Genomic DNA, 12,531 nt, shown 5'->3' on the forward strand with positions numbered 1-12,531 from the left:
ATGATCAGTGTCTGTTATAGATTGTATCTTAGGCCCTGCTCAAAGAAACCAACTTAAGAACCCCTAAATAAATGTTAGCACCTTTGTTTTTAAGGGATAACCACTGGTGGAAACTGCATGGGCTTAATAAAAAAAAAATATAGAGAAGTAGGTTAGACACATCTCTAAGCATTTAGATCGTGACAATAAATATTTAAAGCAGAGATGAATAAAAGATGAAAAAAGAGCTTTAAGAATTTGTTTGTTTGTTTGTTTTCCCAGTCCATTACACCTCCGGAGTCAAGCGGGGACCCTAACAACATGACTCTATTAGCAGAAGAGGCCCGTAAGCTGGCTGAAAGGTAGGCTGTGGCAAGACACGCTCCTCACAGCCCACATCAGGGCCTTGCTCTTCCCTACAAGGGGGAAGCAAAATTTAATTTGCTTGATCGGAAACACACGCCCTTTGCTGAGGAAGAGACTGGCACTGTGGGTGCATGCCTGTGTATCATTGAGGGCAAACACTAGACACGTGAATGACGGACATGTACAACCATAGTAGTGCCTTTCAGCTGAGGGCACTGCCTTGGTTGCAGAGATGGTCTCAAATAGCATCTTCCATTGCAAATGTTTCAGCATCTTCCATATGCAGATCTGGGTGAAGGAAGGAAAAGTAAGAGAGAATAAAATCTGGAATTGAGGATAGAAACCCCTGGGTCACAATTCTAATGGCATTATTTTTCTTCTGTAATCTTGTCCAGACACAAAAAAGAAGCTGATGAGATTGTTCGCATAGCCAAGGCAGCAAATGATACTTCCACAGAAGCATATCAACTGTTGCTGAAGAGCCTGGCTGGAGAAAACCAAACTGCAAATGACATTGATGAGCTCAACCAGAAGTGAGTCAGTAACAGAAAATTGTTTTTATTTCCTGGCTTTAGAGCAGTGCTTAAAACTGAGGCGCCTTCTGTAGCGTTGTACACTTTGTGTTTTATGGGAGTTGTCTTTCAATTTCTTAGTCTCTCTACTCTCTTAGTAAGTTCAGTTCTACAAAAAAATTGTAGTGTAACTAGCTCCTTGGGGTTTTTTAGGTATAATCAAGCAAGGAACATTTCTCGAGACCTAGAGGAACAGGCCAACAAGGTGCTTGCGGAGGCAGAGGAAGCTGGAAACAAAGCCCTGCAGATCTATGCTAATCTCACCAGTCTGCCTACCGTGGATTCCACGGGGCTAGAGGTACGTGCGGGAAGCATTATGCGCAGCGTTTTCTAAGGATCAGTGAAGACAAGCATTATAGCAGTGTGCTAGGTCGCGGACATACCTTGCATGTGCTCTGCTAATGTTGCTCTGCATAAGAACAGTCTGTGGAATTTTTGTCCACCTAGGCATAATCCAGACTTGTGCATTTCAGCTTTTATGCATGAGACTTGCATGCAGGAAGCTACATACGTAAACCCCTACCTCCTCCAAACTCTGAAGGACAAAAAAATGAGTGAAATGTTTTTTGCCAAACATCTTGGCTTGAACAGAGAAATGCAAAAATTTCAGTTCCCCCTGAAGTCTGCAGAGCTGCTCCCTCTCCTGTGCTTACTGTAGTGCAGTAGGTTTTTTTGCACATGAAACTGTTTGCAACCTCTGTCCTTTGTTGCACTGACCCTCGTGGTATTCAGAGCTTTGAAGGCAAAGCTACAACTGTAGTTGTAAGAGACGGGAACCCATCATAGCTTTACCTGTTCAACAGTTTGAAACTATACCATGTTTTGCCACCTGTTCAGAAATTCTTTAACATTCAGGAATCTGCATTTGTTTCTGATTTCCACCTGCAGAATGAAGCAAATAAGATCAAGAAGGAGGCGGAGGAGTTAGATCAGCTAATTGCCAGGAAGCTGAAAGATTATGAGGACTTGAGAGAAGACATGAAAGGAAAGGAGCTAGAAGTAAAGAACCTCTTGGAGAAAGGGAAGACAGAGCAGCAGGTCAGTTGTTTTGTGCAGGCTTTTGTTCCCTGGAAAAAACCAAAGCAAAACAAGTAACTGGCCAGGTATGAAAGATTTGGTCTTACTCAGTCTTATCTTAGCACTGTTTGTTACTTACAAGAATACTGAAGAATGGTCCCAGAAAGGAGATGCAAAAAGCTGGTAAAAGCAATGGCATTGAGGCTATATGGGAGAATAGGGGATGTTTGCCAGGTGTGTTGTCATCTTTGTATTCAGAACAGTATTCCAAAAGTACCTAAATTTACCTGGTTTCAGAGGAAGCATTGCCACTAAGGGATGAATGCTGTTCTGTATGGCTTTGGTGTTTCAGGCTGAGCGATGTTTTTTGGTGGTACACCTGGATGGTTGTCCTTCAAAAGGTAAGAATATGTTGATACATGTCATGTCTCCTTAGACTGCAGACCAGCTCTTGGCTCGAGCAGATGCAGCAAAAGCCCTAGCTGAAGAAGCTGCTCGGAAGGGCAGTGGCACACTACAGGAGGCTAATACCATTCTCAGCAACCTGAAAGGTAAAGAGAAAGCACTTGCAGTGAATCCTTCAATTCCTGTGTGACAAGTCACTTGGCAGTAGGGTATCGTGGTTAAATGGTCCATGCTGTTGCCAGGACCTGAGTGTTGGGTGTGTTCTTTTGGCTTTTTTTTTTTCTTTAAAGAAAAAAAAATGGAAATGTTTTCAGTGACTAGAAATCTCCTTTTTAAGTTCTTTATCTAGTGTCAGAAGGTGTGTAATAGGGAGAGCTGCAAGCATATATCCCCCCACACCCCAGTTTGCTCTTCATCCCTCTAATGTCAAGGTGGCAAAGCCTGGGTAGCTTGGTCAAAGAAACATCCCAAGGCTCTTCTGGAGCAAGTGATAAGAATCTGTTTTGCCCTTTCTTAGATTTTGATAAGCGGGTGAATGATAACAAGACAGCAGCTGAGGAGGCGCTGAAAAAAATTCCTGCCATTACCCAGACCATTGCTGAAGCCAACAATAAGACGCGCCAAGCAGAGCTGGCGCTTGGCAATGCTGCTGCTGATGCCCGCGAAGCCAAGGCTAAAGCAGATGATGCTGAGAAAATAGCCGGTTCTGTTCAGAAGGTGAGTCCTTTGCAGTTCTGGAGCCACCCCTGTGATATTGGTGTGTGACTGTGTAACCTCCTCTGTTCCAGTATCTCCTGGTGAGTCCTGCATGCTTTCTGCTGTATTCCCCACTAGGGGATGCAAAACGTGGCATGATAGGAAATTGGTGCATTTTGACGAAAAGCATTGAAGGAAGTTCTGCACCTTCACCACCTTTTTCCATCCTGTTCTGCTTGTTGGCTGTAGAGTGCTGCTGCTACCAAAGCTGAAGCTGACAAGACTTTCGCTGATGTGATGGGGCTTGCCAGAGAAGTGGATGACATGATGAAGCAACTACAGGATGCAGAAAAAGAGCTGAAGCGGAAGCAGGATGATGCTGAGCAGGATATGATGATGGCAGGCATGGTAAGTAAAGCTGGCAGGTGGCAGCAGTGGCAAGAAGGTGCCTTCTCCCTGCTGTCCTGGTGATGCAGGCTTTCCTCCTGCTGTCCTCTTGCAAAGACAGCACTGGGTCCAACCAGTATTCAATCTCTTCCAAGTTTTAAGTGGGATTGAAAACATGAGACGAGCAAAGGAGCTTCTCTGGTGGCATTAGCATAGGTTCCCTGCTGGAATTTGAGAGCCGATTTTCTTAATGCAACGCTTTCCTTTTATTTTAACTGAAACTGGACTGTAGCCCTGTTGAGTCTGTTCTGACTTTTCCTGCAAAGTCATTCTCGGTTATCAGGGATCCCCATCCTGAAATAATCAGAAAACTGATTATTTGAAGTTTGTCAGTCTTCGACAGCACTGTGATAAAGATCTCAGCACAGGGGTGTTACTCTGGGGAGAGGAGCCAGGGCTGTGTGTGACTAACTGCTTGGGCAGACCTGTGAAAAGGAGAGGCAACAGTTTCGTAATCCCTACAGCCTTTTTGTGCTCTCATTTTTTATACCCTGCAGGCCTCACAGGCTGCCCAGGAGGCAGAAGACAATGCAAGAAAAGCAAAGAACTCCGTGAACAGCTTGCTTGCCATCATTAATGACCTGCTGGATCAATTAGGTAAGACTGTCCTTAATGTGCCTTACACCTTTGAGTGTTTTCCTGCTGCCTGCCATTGCAGTGCTGGTAGCTGGCATGGTATGCTGCCTTCCCTGCCGGTGCTGTGCCATGAATCAAATGGGTCCACTCACTTCTAGAAATGGGGTTTGCGTGTTTTCAGCAATGGTTTTGTTTGGGGTTATTTTTCCCCCTGGGGTGGCCTCAAAGCTTGTTGTGCAATGTTCGGTACTGCTTCTCTGTGAGCTGAGGACTGTTGTTGAGGCAGTGAAGGTGTAACGCGTTTGGTTGGTCCCGTTTTAAATGCTGTTTCTAATACAGAGATGGCCTGATGCACATCTCAGTCCGGGTATGGGCTCAGCTATGTAAGCACCCAAAACCAGTGTGACAAAGGTGTTTTTTTTAATGGACTTCACTGTTTGCTTCTGGCTTTTCAGGGCAACTGGAGACAGTGGACTTGAACAAACTGAATGAGATCGAGGGTACCCTGAACAGTGCCAAAGACCAGATGAAAGATAGTGAGCTGGACCAGAAAGTGTCTTTCCTTGAGAGAGAAGCCAGGAAGCAAGATGATGCAATACAGGCCTACAACAGGGACATTGAAGAGATCCTGAAGGACATTAGCAACCTGGAAGACATCAAGAAGACCTTGCCGTCTGGCTGTTTTAACACCCCGTCCATTGAGAAACCCTAAGGGTGTGCTGGGGGTGGAGGGTATTCCCCTGGTGAGCCGTGGAGCGGTGGTTTGGCTATGGAGTGCCTTAACACACATTACCTTCTTCAAATCCCCAACTCTTTGCTGCTCACAGCCACTGTTTTCTTTTCAAATCAGGATAAGTTGAAAGGTGGTTTGGTTTTGTTTTGTTTTTTTAAAGAGAAGCAAATTAAATATCCGTCTTTGGGCATCAAAGGGGTTTTTTTATATAAATTGTCTTCCTGAGCACTCCGCTTTTGCCTCTTTCTCAGACAGTTTCCCTTTGATTAGTGCAAGGATGAGAGATGCTCTGGACTCTTTATACTGTGGTTCAGAAATAACCATGTGAGCTGTATACAGCAAGGCAAAACTAACCCTACTTTCTCTCCTCTCTTCTCCCCTTGACTGTAAAATCCTTGGTCCTGGAGCTCTCTGTCCCTATGAAGGAAGGGGATGGCTACCAAAGTATTACTGTAATGGCCAGTATAGCTGCACTCGTTCAGATCCCTCTTCCCAACTTCTAACCCTGTGAATTTATTTTTTTTTATCGATAACTAGTGGCCAATCGACAGCATTGGTAGCCTTTGACAAAATAGCCGAAGCCTCTTTCTGAAATGCTTTCTGTGATGATGCATCACTTGAAGAAAAATGCAGCCTCTGAGAGGAGCTCTTTGGAAAGATGGAATGCTGGTGGAGTGGTAGGTCTTGCCAGCCCTGCTCCTGGTCTGTGGAGAAGTTTTGGGTCTGGTCTGTAAGCAGCTACCTGCCCGGTAGTCCAGGCTGGGGGAGTGTGGAAGCCATGACCTGCATTCCCATTTGTAGGTGTTGCTATCAAATGGCCAGAGGATCTTTTTTTTAGGCTACAAATGTCTGATTAACAGATTAGTTTGTTCAAGCAGGAAGAGTCTTGCTGAAGAGGAGAGCTGCCATCCAGAGAGCTCTGACAGCTGCACTGGCCTTCATGCTGAATGTCTTTGGGGGGGAAGGAAGTTGGGCATGCAAGTGGAAAAGGTCTTTCTCCCCATCTTCTTCCTGGAGGTGTGCAGTGGCATTTTTATTCTCCTGGTATTGCTCTTGCCTTTTGCCTGTTTTTAACCTGGCAGAACGAGCTGGAGTTTACCAGTGCCCTCCTTTCTTTTTGCCTTCCGGTCTCCCGGTCACCGTAAAGCTACTGCAGCACAGGGACTTCAGGCCGGGCTTGGGTGGCAATTCTGCATTTCACACTGCTGCTGCCACCTCCCTGGCAGGCTCCCTCCCCAGGTAGGGCCTCCCAGCTGCTTACTGGTGCTGGGTGGGAGTGGTGGGAAGCCCCTTGCTCCTCTTCTGGCCCTCCTCTGAGACAAGAGCATCCTCTGCGGCTTCCTCCTTCTCTCCAGCCTGGCATCCCCCCTCGCCCCCTCCTTGAGATCCAGTATATATCTATCCTTAAACACTATGCAACTTCGTATGTTTGCGTAGCGGGGAAGAAATTATTATCTGACACACACTGGTGCTATTAATTATTTCAAATTTATATTTTTTGTGTGAATGTGATTTTTTTTTTCCGTTTTTTTATCATGATTATAGTGTGAGGAAGTCTCTTGTGTGTGCGTACGTGTGTGTAAATATATTCAGCCATATTTCCAGAGTGGCACAGCCTGGCCTCCTCTATGTGCTTTCCCCTATAGCCATCGGGGTGTGTGCACCGTATGTTGCTTCTCTCCATATTATTCCCTTAGAGCTCAGTGTTTCTCTTAGCTGGGCTCCCCTTTCTTCCCTCTCCCGTATCATCAGCACCTGTATGGGCATCAGCAATAACCACTTTGCCCATTGGGTGGATGCTTTCCTAGGCCTCCCTCCAAAGCCAGCCCTGATGCGTGGTGTTCACAGCACCCCATTTTGTGTCCCTTGTGCCTGGGGATGTTGTGCCAGGAGGAGAGCAGGGGCTGTGGCTTTGCAGCTGGGCTGTGAGGAGCTGTAGCGCTGTCGGGAGACCGGACCCAGTGTTGAGGTGGTCTTGGGGACATCTTGGTACCACTGTGCGAGGATTTGGGGACATCTTGATACCACTGTGCGAGGCAGGAGGCTTGGTGCACCCTCAGGAATGGCGCTGCTGGGCAGGGGGTGTTCCCAGCAAACCCCACATTGCTCTTGCACCCCTTCTCTTAAAGATTCTTACAATTTACCAGCTTGGGATTTCCCCCTGCCTGCAAACATATCTAATACCTGGAGGAGAGCTTACTTGTGCTTGCCCACGCACATGGGATGTTGAGGTCAGTGTCTTGGCCGGCTGCTCTGGTCAGATGGCTGGCTGTAACCGCGTCACCTCTCTGCCAAGGCTGTGAGAAGAGCAGATGCGAAGATGCGCGCGTGCCCTGGCTGACCTCAGGCCTAAGGTTTCCTGCTTTCTTCTCTTTTTTTTTTTCTTAAGCTGTTTTTAACAGAATTTTATTTTTAAATAAAAAAAATCTTTATAAGCGATCTCTTAATCACTACTGCATTACAGCCATTATTCATTGTATAAGTCCAGTTATTTCTTTATGTAATGTGATGATGCAACAGCTGCTGGTGGAGTGCTGGATGTCACAGGCAACGTGTGACAGTCCCTTCATCACCTTATTCCTGACTGTGGCCCCCTCAGTATGTGCCTTCACTCCAGCTTTTTGCCTTAATCTGTGGTCTTGCTGTCTGGGGCAGTGAACAAAATGCAACACTTGCAGTTTTTATGTATAAAACAGTATTTCTTATTTATAATAAAATCGGAATATTTGTAACCCCCTTATACCTTGGCATTCTTTTGAGTATTGCTTTGGGGGGGGGGGGGAGGGGGGGTGTTGATGGGAATGTGTCTCCATTGCAAGATTTGCCTCTTGCTTAATTAATCAGATGAGCTGGATTGGAGTGGGAGAAATGGAACAGTAAATTCATGTGGTGGGCTGCAGATGGCCATAGTGATTATGGTTTCTCCCTGTGTCCACTGCTCCATTGCCATGGCTACAATGAATTTTATGCTGCTGGTTTTCCAGGACTTAAAAAATAAGATTATGTTGTTGGTGCTGATGCTATTGGAGCTGCACTGTCCTCCTGGAAAGCCCTGGGGGATTGGGGGGTGTTTCTTTACAATGTAAGGGTAAAATCCTTTCTGCTTTCAGCTGAACATGTGGAAAAGGATGGGGCTCCTAGGAAGAAAAATAAAAACCCTAAATAAAGAAGCTGAAATTTCTCTACTGGGAACTGCCATAAACCTGGGTACTCTGTGTTGCTCCGTGGGTCCTGTCTGCCAGAGCCTGGGATAAATTTTATTCCTGAATGAAGCAAGTTTTTAATGTCAGGACAGATTACTGTGATAACAGACTGGACAGTTCTGCAATCACACCCATCTTACAGCTGCAGACTGGATTTCTTTTATTTTTTCTCAGCAGAGAAAATGCATGTCTCATTAACTTGCATCAGAGCTAATCCCTTCTCAATTGGTAAGTTCATTATTTTTTTTGTTTCAGTTTGTCTAGCTTCAGCTTTTTGTTCTTCGGCTATAATTGCCACGAATGCAGTTTCTAAAATACCCTTTTTTTTTTTTTTTTTTTTTGGGCCAACATTGCTGTTGAGCAAATCCTGGTTGGTAAAATCTGATGTTTTAGCTGGATTGCAGGTAGCAGACAGGGAGCAAGGAATTGGGTGGTGGGACAGTGCTGACCTTGTGTGGGCTGTAGACTTGACATGGAGCCTCTTACCATTTTTGTGCTAAAATGTTCAGTTTAGGAAGCAAGTCTATGCTCTTTATCTTCAGGTCACACAGCATCAGTGCTTGCCCTGTAAAACCTGGGCAAAATCCTAAATTAAGGTGAAGCTTCTGTAGATTTATGCTGAGTCTCTGAAACACTTGTATCACACCGGTCTGGAACAGCCAAAATCTCTAGGAGTTTTTCGAGGGCAACATGTGTTGCTGTCTGCCACAGGGAGGAGCAGACCCAAGGGAGCACGAAGTGCTGCTTCCAGCTCACTGAAGTGTTTTATTGATGTTTTGAAGTCCAGGTGGAGAACATCTGAGGAGGGTGTTTCTGCTCAGCGTGGGCTGAGCTTGACCTCAAGGTGGAAGAGGAGGGACCTTGTTGAGGAGTGACCAAGCCATGCTTTGGTGGCTTTTTTTATCTTCTGATTTCCAGTGGCTTTTCTCACTTGTGCAAGTTCCAGCTCCATCATCTCTCGTGCCCTCTGGAGAAGTGAGAGGCTGGCAGTGGGCAAGCAGGTGGCAATGGGAAAGACTTGGCCAGAGTGGCACTGGTTATCAGCCGGGGTCTTTGCAGCTGCATAAAAATCATTGGGATGCTTTTCCCAGCAGAGTGGGAGAGAGCTGCTTGAGGAGGGGGCCTTTGGCCTTCATGGAGGTTGGGGGCTTCATGGGCTGCTCTGGGGAGGCTGAAGTTCAGAGGACCTGACCTCGTGGTGCTGCTGAGCCAGGTTCTCTCTCACTTTTGGGGAGGGCGAGGTATTGTCAGGAGTTAGTAAGTGCTGGGAGCAGCCACCTGGAGGAGGCAGCTCTAGCATGTCCACGTGGATCTGATGATCTGAGGAAGGAGGAGAGGACACACAGTTGTCATGCCGAGCTTGCAGAGTCCTCTGCTCCTCATCTACAGCCATGACATCTTGGACCATGTTTTGGTTAGTGTTAGTCTTTCTAGTCAGCCTAGAAAGTATCTAAGGCTTCAGTGTGCTCCTATCCAAGAAACATCAGGGATGCTGTGAGGAAAAAAAAAAAAAAATCCCACTGAGGTCCCCAGCGGAGCTCAGCAGCCCTTGCTGCAGGGCACAGGCGCGGAGAGGGGAACGTGGTGGGACGGCACTGCCTTCTTCCCTCATCTCTGCATGTCCGTCTGTCTCACCCGCTTGCTGGTACGGGCAGGGCACGGGCGAGGCAAGGCCAGACATGACGGCGCTTCCTTGCTGTGCTGCTGCTGCCCTGCCCTGCTTGCTCACCACCGGTGCCGCCGTGACCCCTGGTGTCCCGTTGCCTGCCTGCTCCCCTGCCTGCTCCCCTGCCTGCCTCTGCCCATCCTGGCAGAGCCTCTGCCTGAATGATCTCCTCTGCTCCAGGTGGCCCTGACTGACAGGACGAGTTTTGCCACCCCTGAGCAAGGATTGCCCCTAGGGCTCTAACTGTGCCTTTAGACCCACCAAAACCAGCTGTAAAACCAAATGTGCCAGAAGGCCATGTCTCCTGAAGGAAGTCCATGTGTTCCTGAGCAAGGAGGAGATATGTGTGTGTATATATATATATATAATTTTTTTTTCTTAAAGGATCAACTGATAATATCACCATGCTTTATATCCTGGCTTATAAAACAGATTCTCTGTCTGGGCATAGCGCTGTGTCAGGGAACCACCTCTATGCCGGCACGGGGAAGGTGGCTTGTCGTGCTGGCCCTAAGCCTACTTTGAGAAGCCCAGGGCAACCCAGCAGAGGAGAGACCAAAGTCCAGGCTTTATTGCTGCGCTGTGCGTTTGGTGATACCAGCATGGCAGGACCCCTGATTTTCCATGCTGAGGAAGTCCTGGTTGGCAGAATAAAGGTCTGCTGCTGGACTGGAGGAGAAAATCCTCAGGCTCGAAGAGGCTGGTGCTGAATGGATGTGTGTGTGCGGCAGCAGTGGGAAGGACAGTGGGCAAGGAAACAGAAAATAGCTTGAGATAAGCCATTTCTCAACAACCACTGAAGGAGAAGCAAGGCTGCCCGCAGAAGCAGCCTAGGACCAGAGTTGCAGGAGGACATGGCAGCTCAGAAGGTCCCTTGCGGAGGGAGGCTTGGGGGTGCCAGGGACAAGCTGGGCTGCAAGGACATACAGAAGGTTAGGCATGCCCTGCTAGCCACTGGGTAGTTCTTGCCTTTTTCTTGGCATTGTTTGTCTGTCATGAGCCACCAAAATGGGTTTTCTCCTTGGTTGCATCAATAGAACTATTGCTTCAGGGCTTTCACACATCCATCACTTGCCACCGGCAACTATCAGCAAAATTCAGCTGCTTATGTGGATCCAGACTGTCTTTGGAGTGGTTAATTCTGCCGTGGCCATGTCCTCAAGGACTGATAAACTTCCCAGCCGCTGCGGTGGTCTCCCTGCTGTAGCAGCTTTCTTAGCCCTGTTATGAAGAATGAGTGTAGGACATCTTCAGAAAAGACACTTCTTACATTGCAGATTAAAAGACCCAGGTTCTCCAGTGAAGAAATGCTGATTCATTTCCATGTCTGATGAGTGCCGCTGTTCTTCGTGCCTCCTGTCGCTTACACTTCTGCTCGCTCTAAAAGGTAACATTTCTATTAACCATGTTTATGTGAGACCTTTTCTAAACGGTGCTGCTGTAGCAATGGGTTGCAATGGGCAACATTTGCTCTGTGGAGGGTGGTGGGCATCAGTTTGTTCCAGATTTGGTGCGTTTAGAAAATCAGGGCCCCAGACAATATATTTTTGGGTAGCTTCGTGTGCATTCATGTGGTTTTCAGAAGTGACCTTGAAGGACGGTGGAAGATGACGAGGTAAGAGTAACCTAAGTAAATATGCAGAAATGACTGGAGAGAGCACTGTGTCAGCGCCTCGTTTGCAGAAGTGAAGTAAGAGGTGAGGTGATAACGGTGAGACAGAAGGGATAACATGGAGGAGCCAGCTAAGGGAAAAGCTTCCTGATGGCGAGAGCTGATCTTCCAAGAGAGAAATCAGCCGAGGACTTGGGCTGGGCAAGGTCTAAGGGAACCACTGTACTGACAGTACTGCTGGAGGAGATGAGTTTCCCAAGCAGAGGGGTGTTAGCGGGTAGGAAGGACGCAGCAGAAGTGTTTGGGGCAAGTGATGTACTTTAGAGCAGAAGGGATTAAGTGTGTTTTGTTAGAGGAATAAGGAGATCCCTAAGAACTGCCAAAGCAGTGGGAACACCATAAGTGGTTTTGTTTCGCTACGTAAAAAAATAATAATTTAAAAAAGAATCAGATAAGACAACCTTGGGTGTCAAAACCCAACGTGGCACCAGCACGTTTGTGAAACTAGGTTTCTTGTTGTGAACTATATTAAGAGCCAGTGTGTGAAATTAAAAGGAAACAGCCTGTTTATAAAAGATAGTTGACTCAATCAGCGGAGGCAGGTAAGCTTGGCAAAGGGAGGTGCAAAGATGTGGTGAATTTGGGCTGGTTGCGCCTGTGAGATCACCAGGACCTGCAGAGGAAAGCCCTCTGAGTCAGTTCCAGGTGCATGAGTGTCTGGAGGCTGTTGGGCAGCATAAGAGGCTCAGATGAGGACCTAAATGTTAATCACTCTGGGTTTGTTAGCTCTGAAATGAGCAGCGCGTCAGCACGGTTATTTGTTGGGTTGAGTTTCAGGCCGTATGCAGGTGACCTGAAAGGCAACTTACGTCTTAGACTGGGGGCAAATTTGTTAGGTGTCTTCATTCTATGTAAAGGTGCTCATGGACTACTCACAGTCACTTGTGACAATAGATGATCCCTGGCAGTAAGCAAGGGAAGATGCTGTGATGCAGCACAAGGGCCCATCCTTCCTTCTGATCCTCTGGTGGGCTGCTTTTCCAGGTCAGGTGGATGTGCCGGCGTCTCATCCTGATGTATGCAGGACTAGGAGGACCTGACTCCAGATTTCTCTCTTCCCCTGTAGAAGTGGTCATGTCCTCCTACAAGGCAAAGGCAAGAAACAAGGTGGAATTGGCCTTCATGTCTTGTGTGGCTCATTGGCTACCCTTGAGACCAAAATGCTAATGGACCTGAGGCTGTGAAGCCTGAGATCCTCA

General features: G+C 47.2%; 1 protein-coding gene across 1 annotated transcript in view; it reads left to right on the plus strand.

Annotated features, from left to right (window-relative positions):
- Window positions 1-7,531, plus strand: part of LAMC1 (laminin subunit gamma 1) — a 70,682-nt gene extending 63,151 nt beyond the window's left edge. Inside the window, exons 20-28 of the mRNA XM_072866316.1 lie at window positions 262-341; window positions 741-878; window positions 1,071-1,215; window positions 1,806-1,955; window positions 2,371-2,485; window positions 2,857-3,056; window positions 3,285-3,443; window positions 3,980-4,079; window positions 4,514-7,531. Of these exons, the coding sequence (XP_072722417.1) occupies window positions 262-341; window positions 741-878; window positions 1,071-1,215; window positions 1,806-1,955; window positions 2,371-2,485; window positions 2,857-3,056; window positions 3,285-3,443; window positions 3,980-4,079; window positions 4,514-4,770 (1,344 nt within the window). The 3' untranslated portion in view covers window positions 4,771-7,531. The remainder of the gene's footprint in view (window positions 1-261; window positions 342-740; window positions 879-1,070; window positions 1,216-1,805; window positions 1,956-2,370; window positions 2,486-2,856; window positions 3,057-3,284; window positions 3,444-3,979; window positions 4,080-4,513) is intronic.
- The last annotated feature ends 5,000 nt before the right edge of the window (window positions 7,532-12,531 follow it).

The sequence above is a fragment of the Ciconia boyciana genome, chromosome 7 (genome assembly GCF_034638445.1).
Source record: "Ciconia boyciana chromosome 7, ASM3463844v1, whole genome shotgun sequence".
Taxonomy (NCBI): Eukaryota; Metazoa; Chordata; class Aves; order Ciconiiformes; family Ciconiidae; genus Ciconia; species Ciconia boyciana.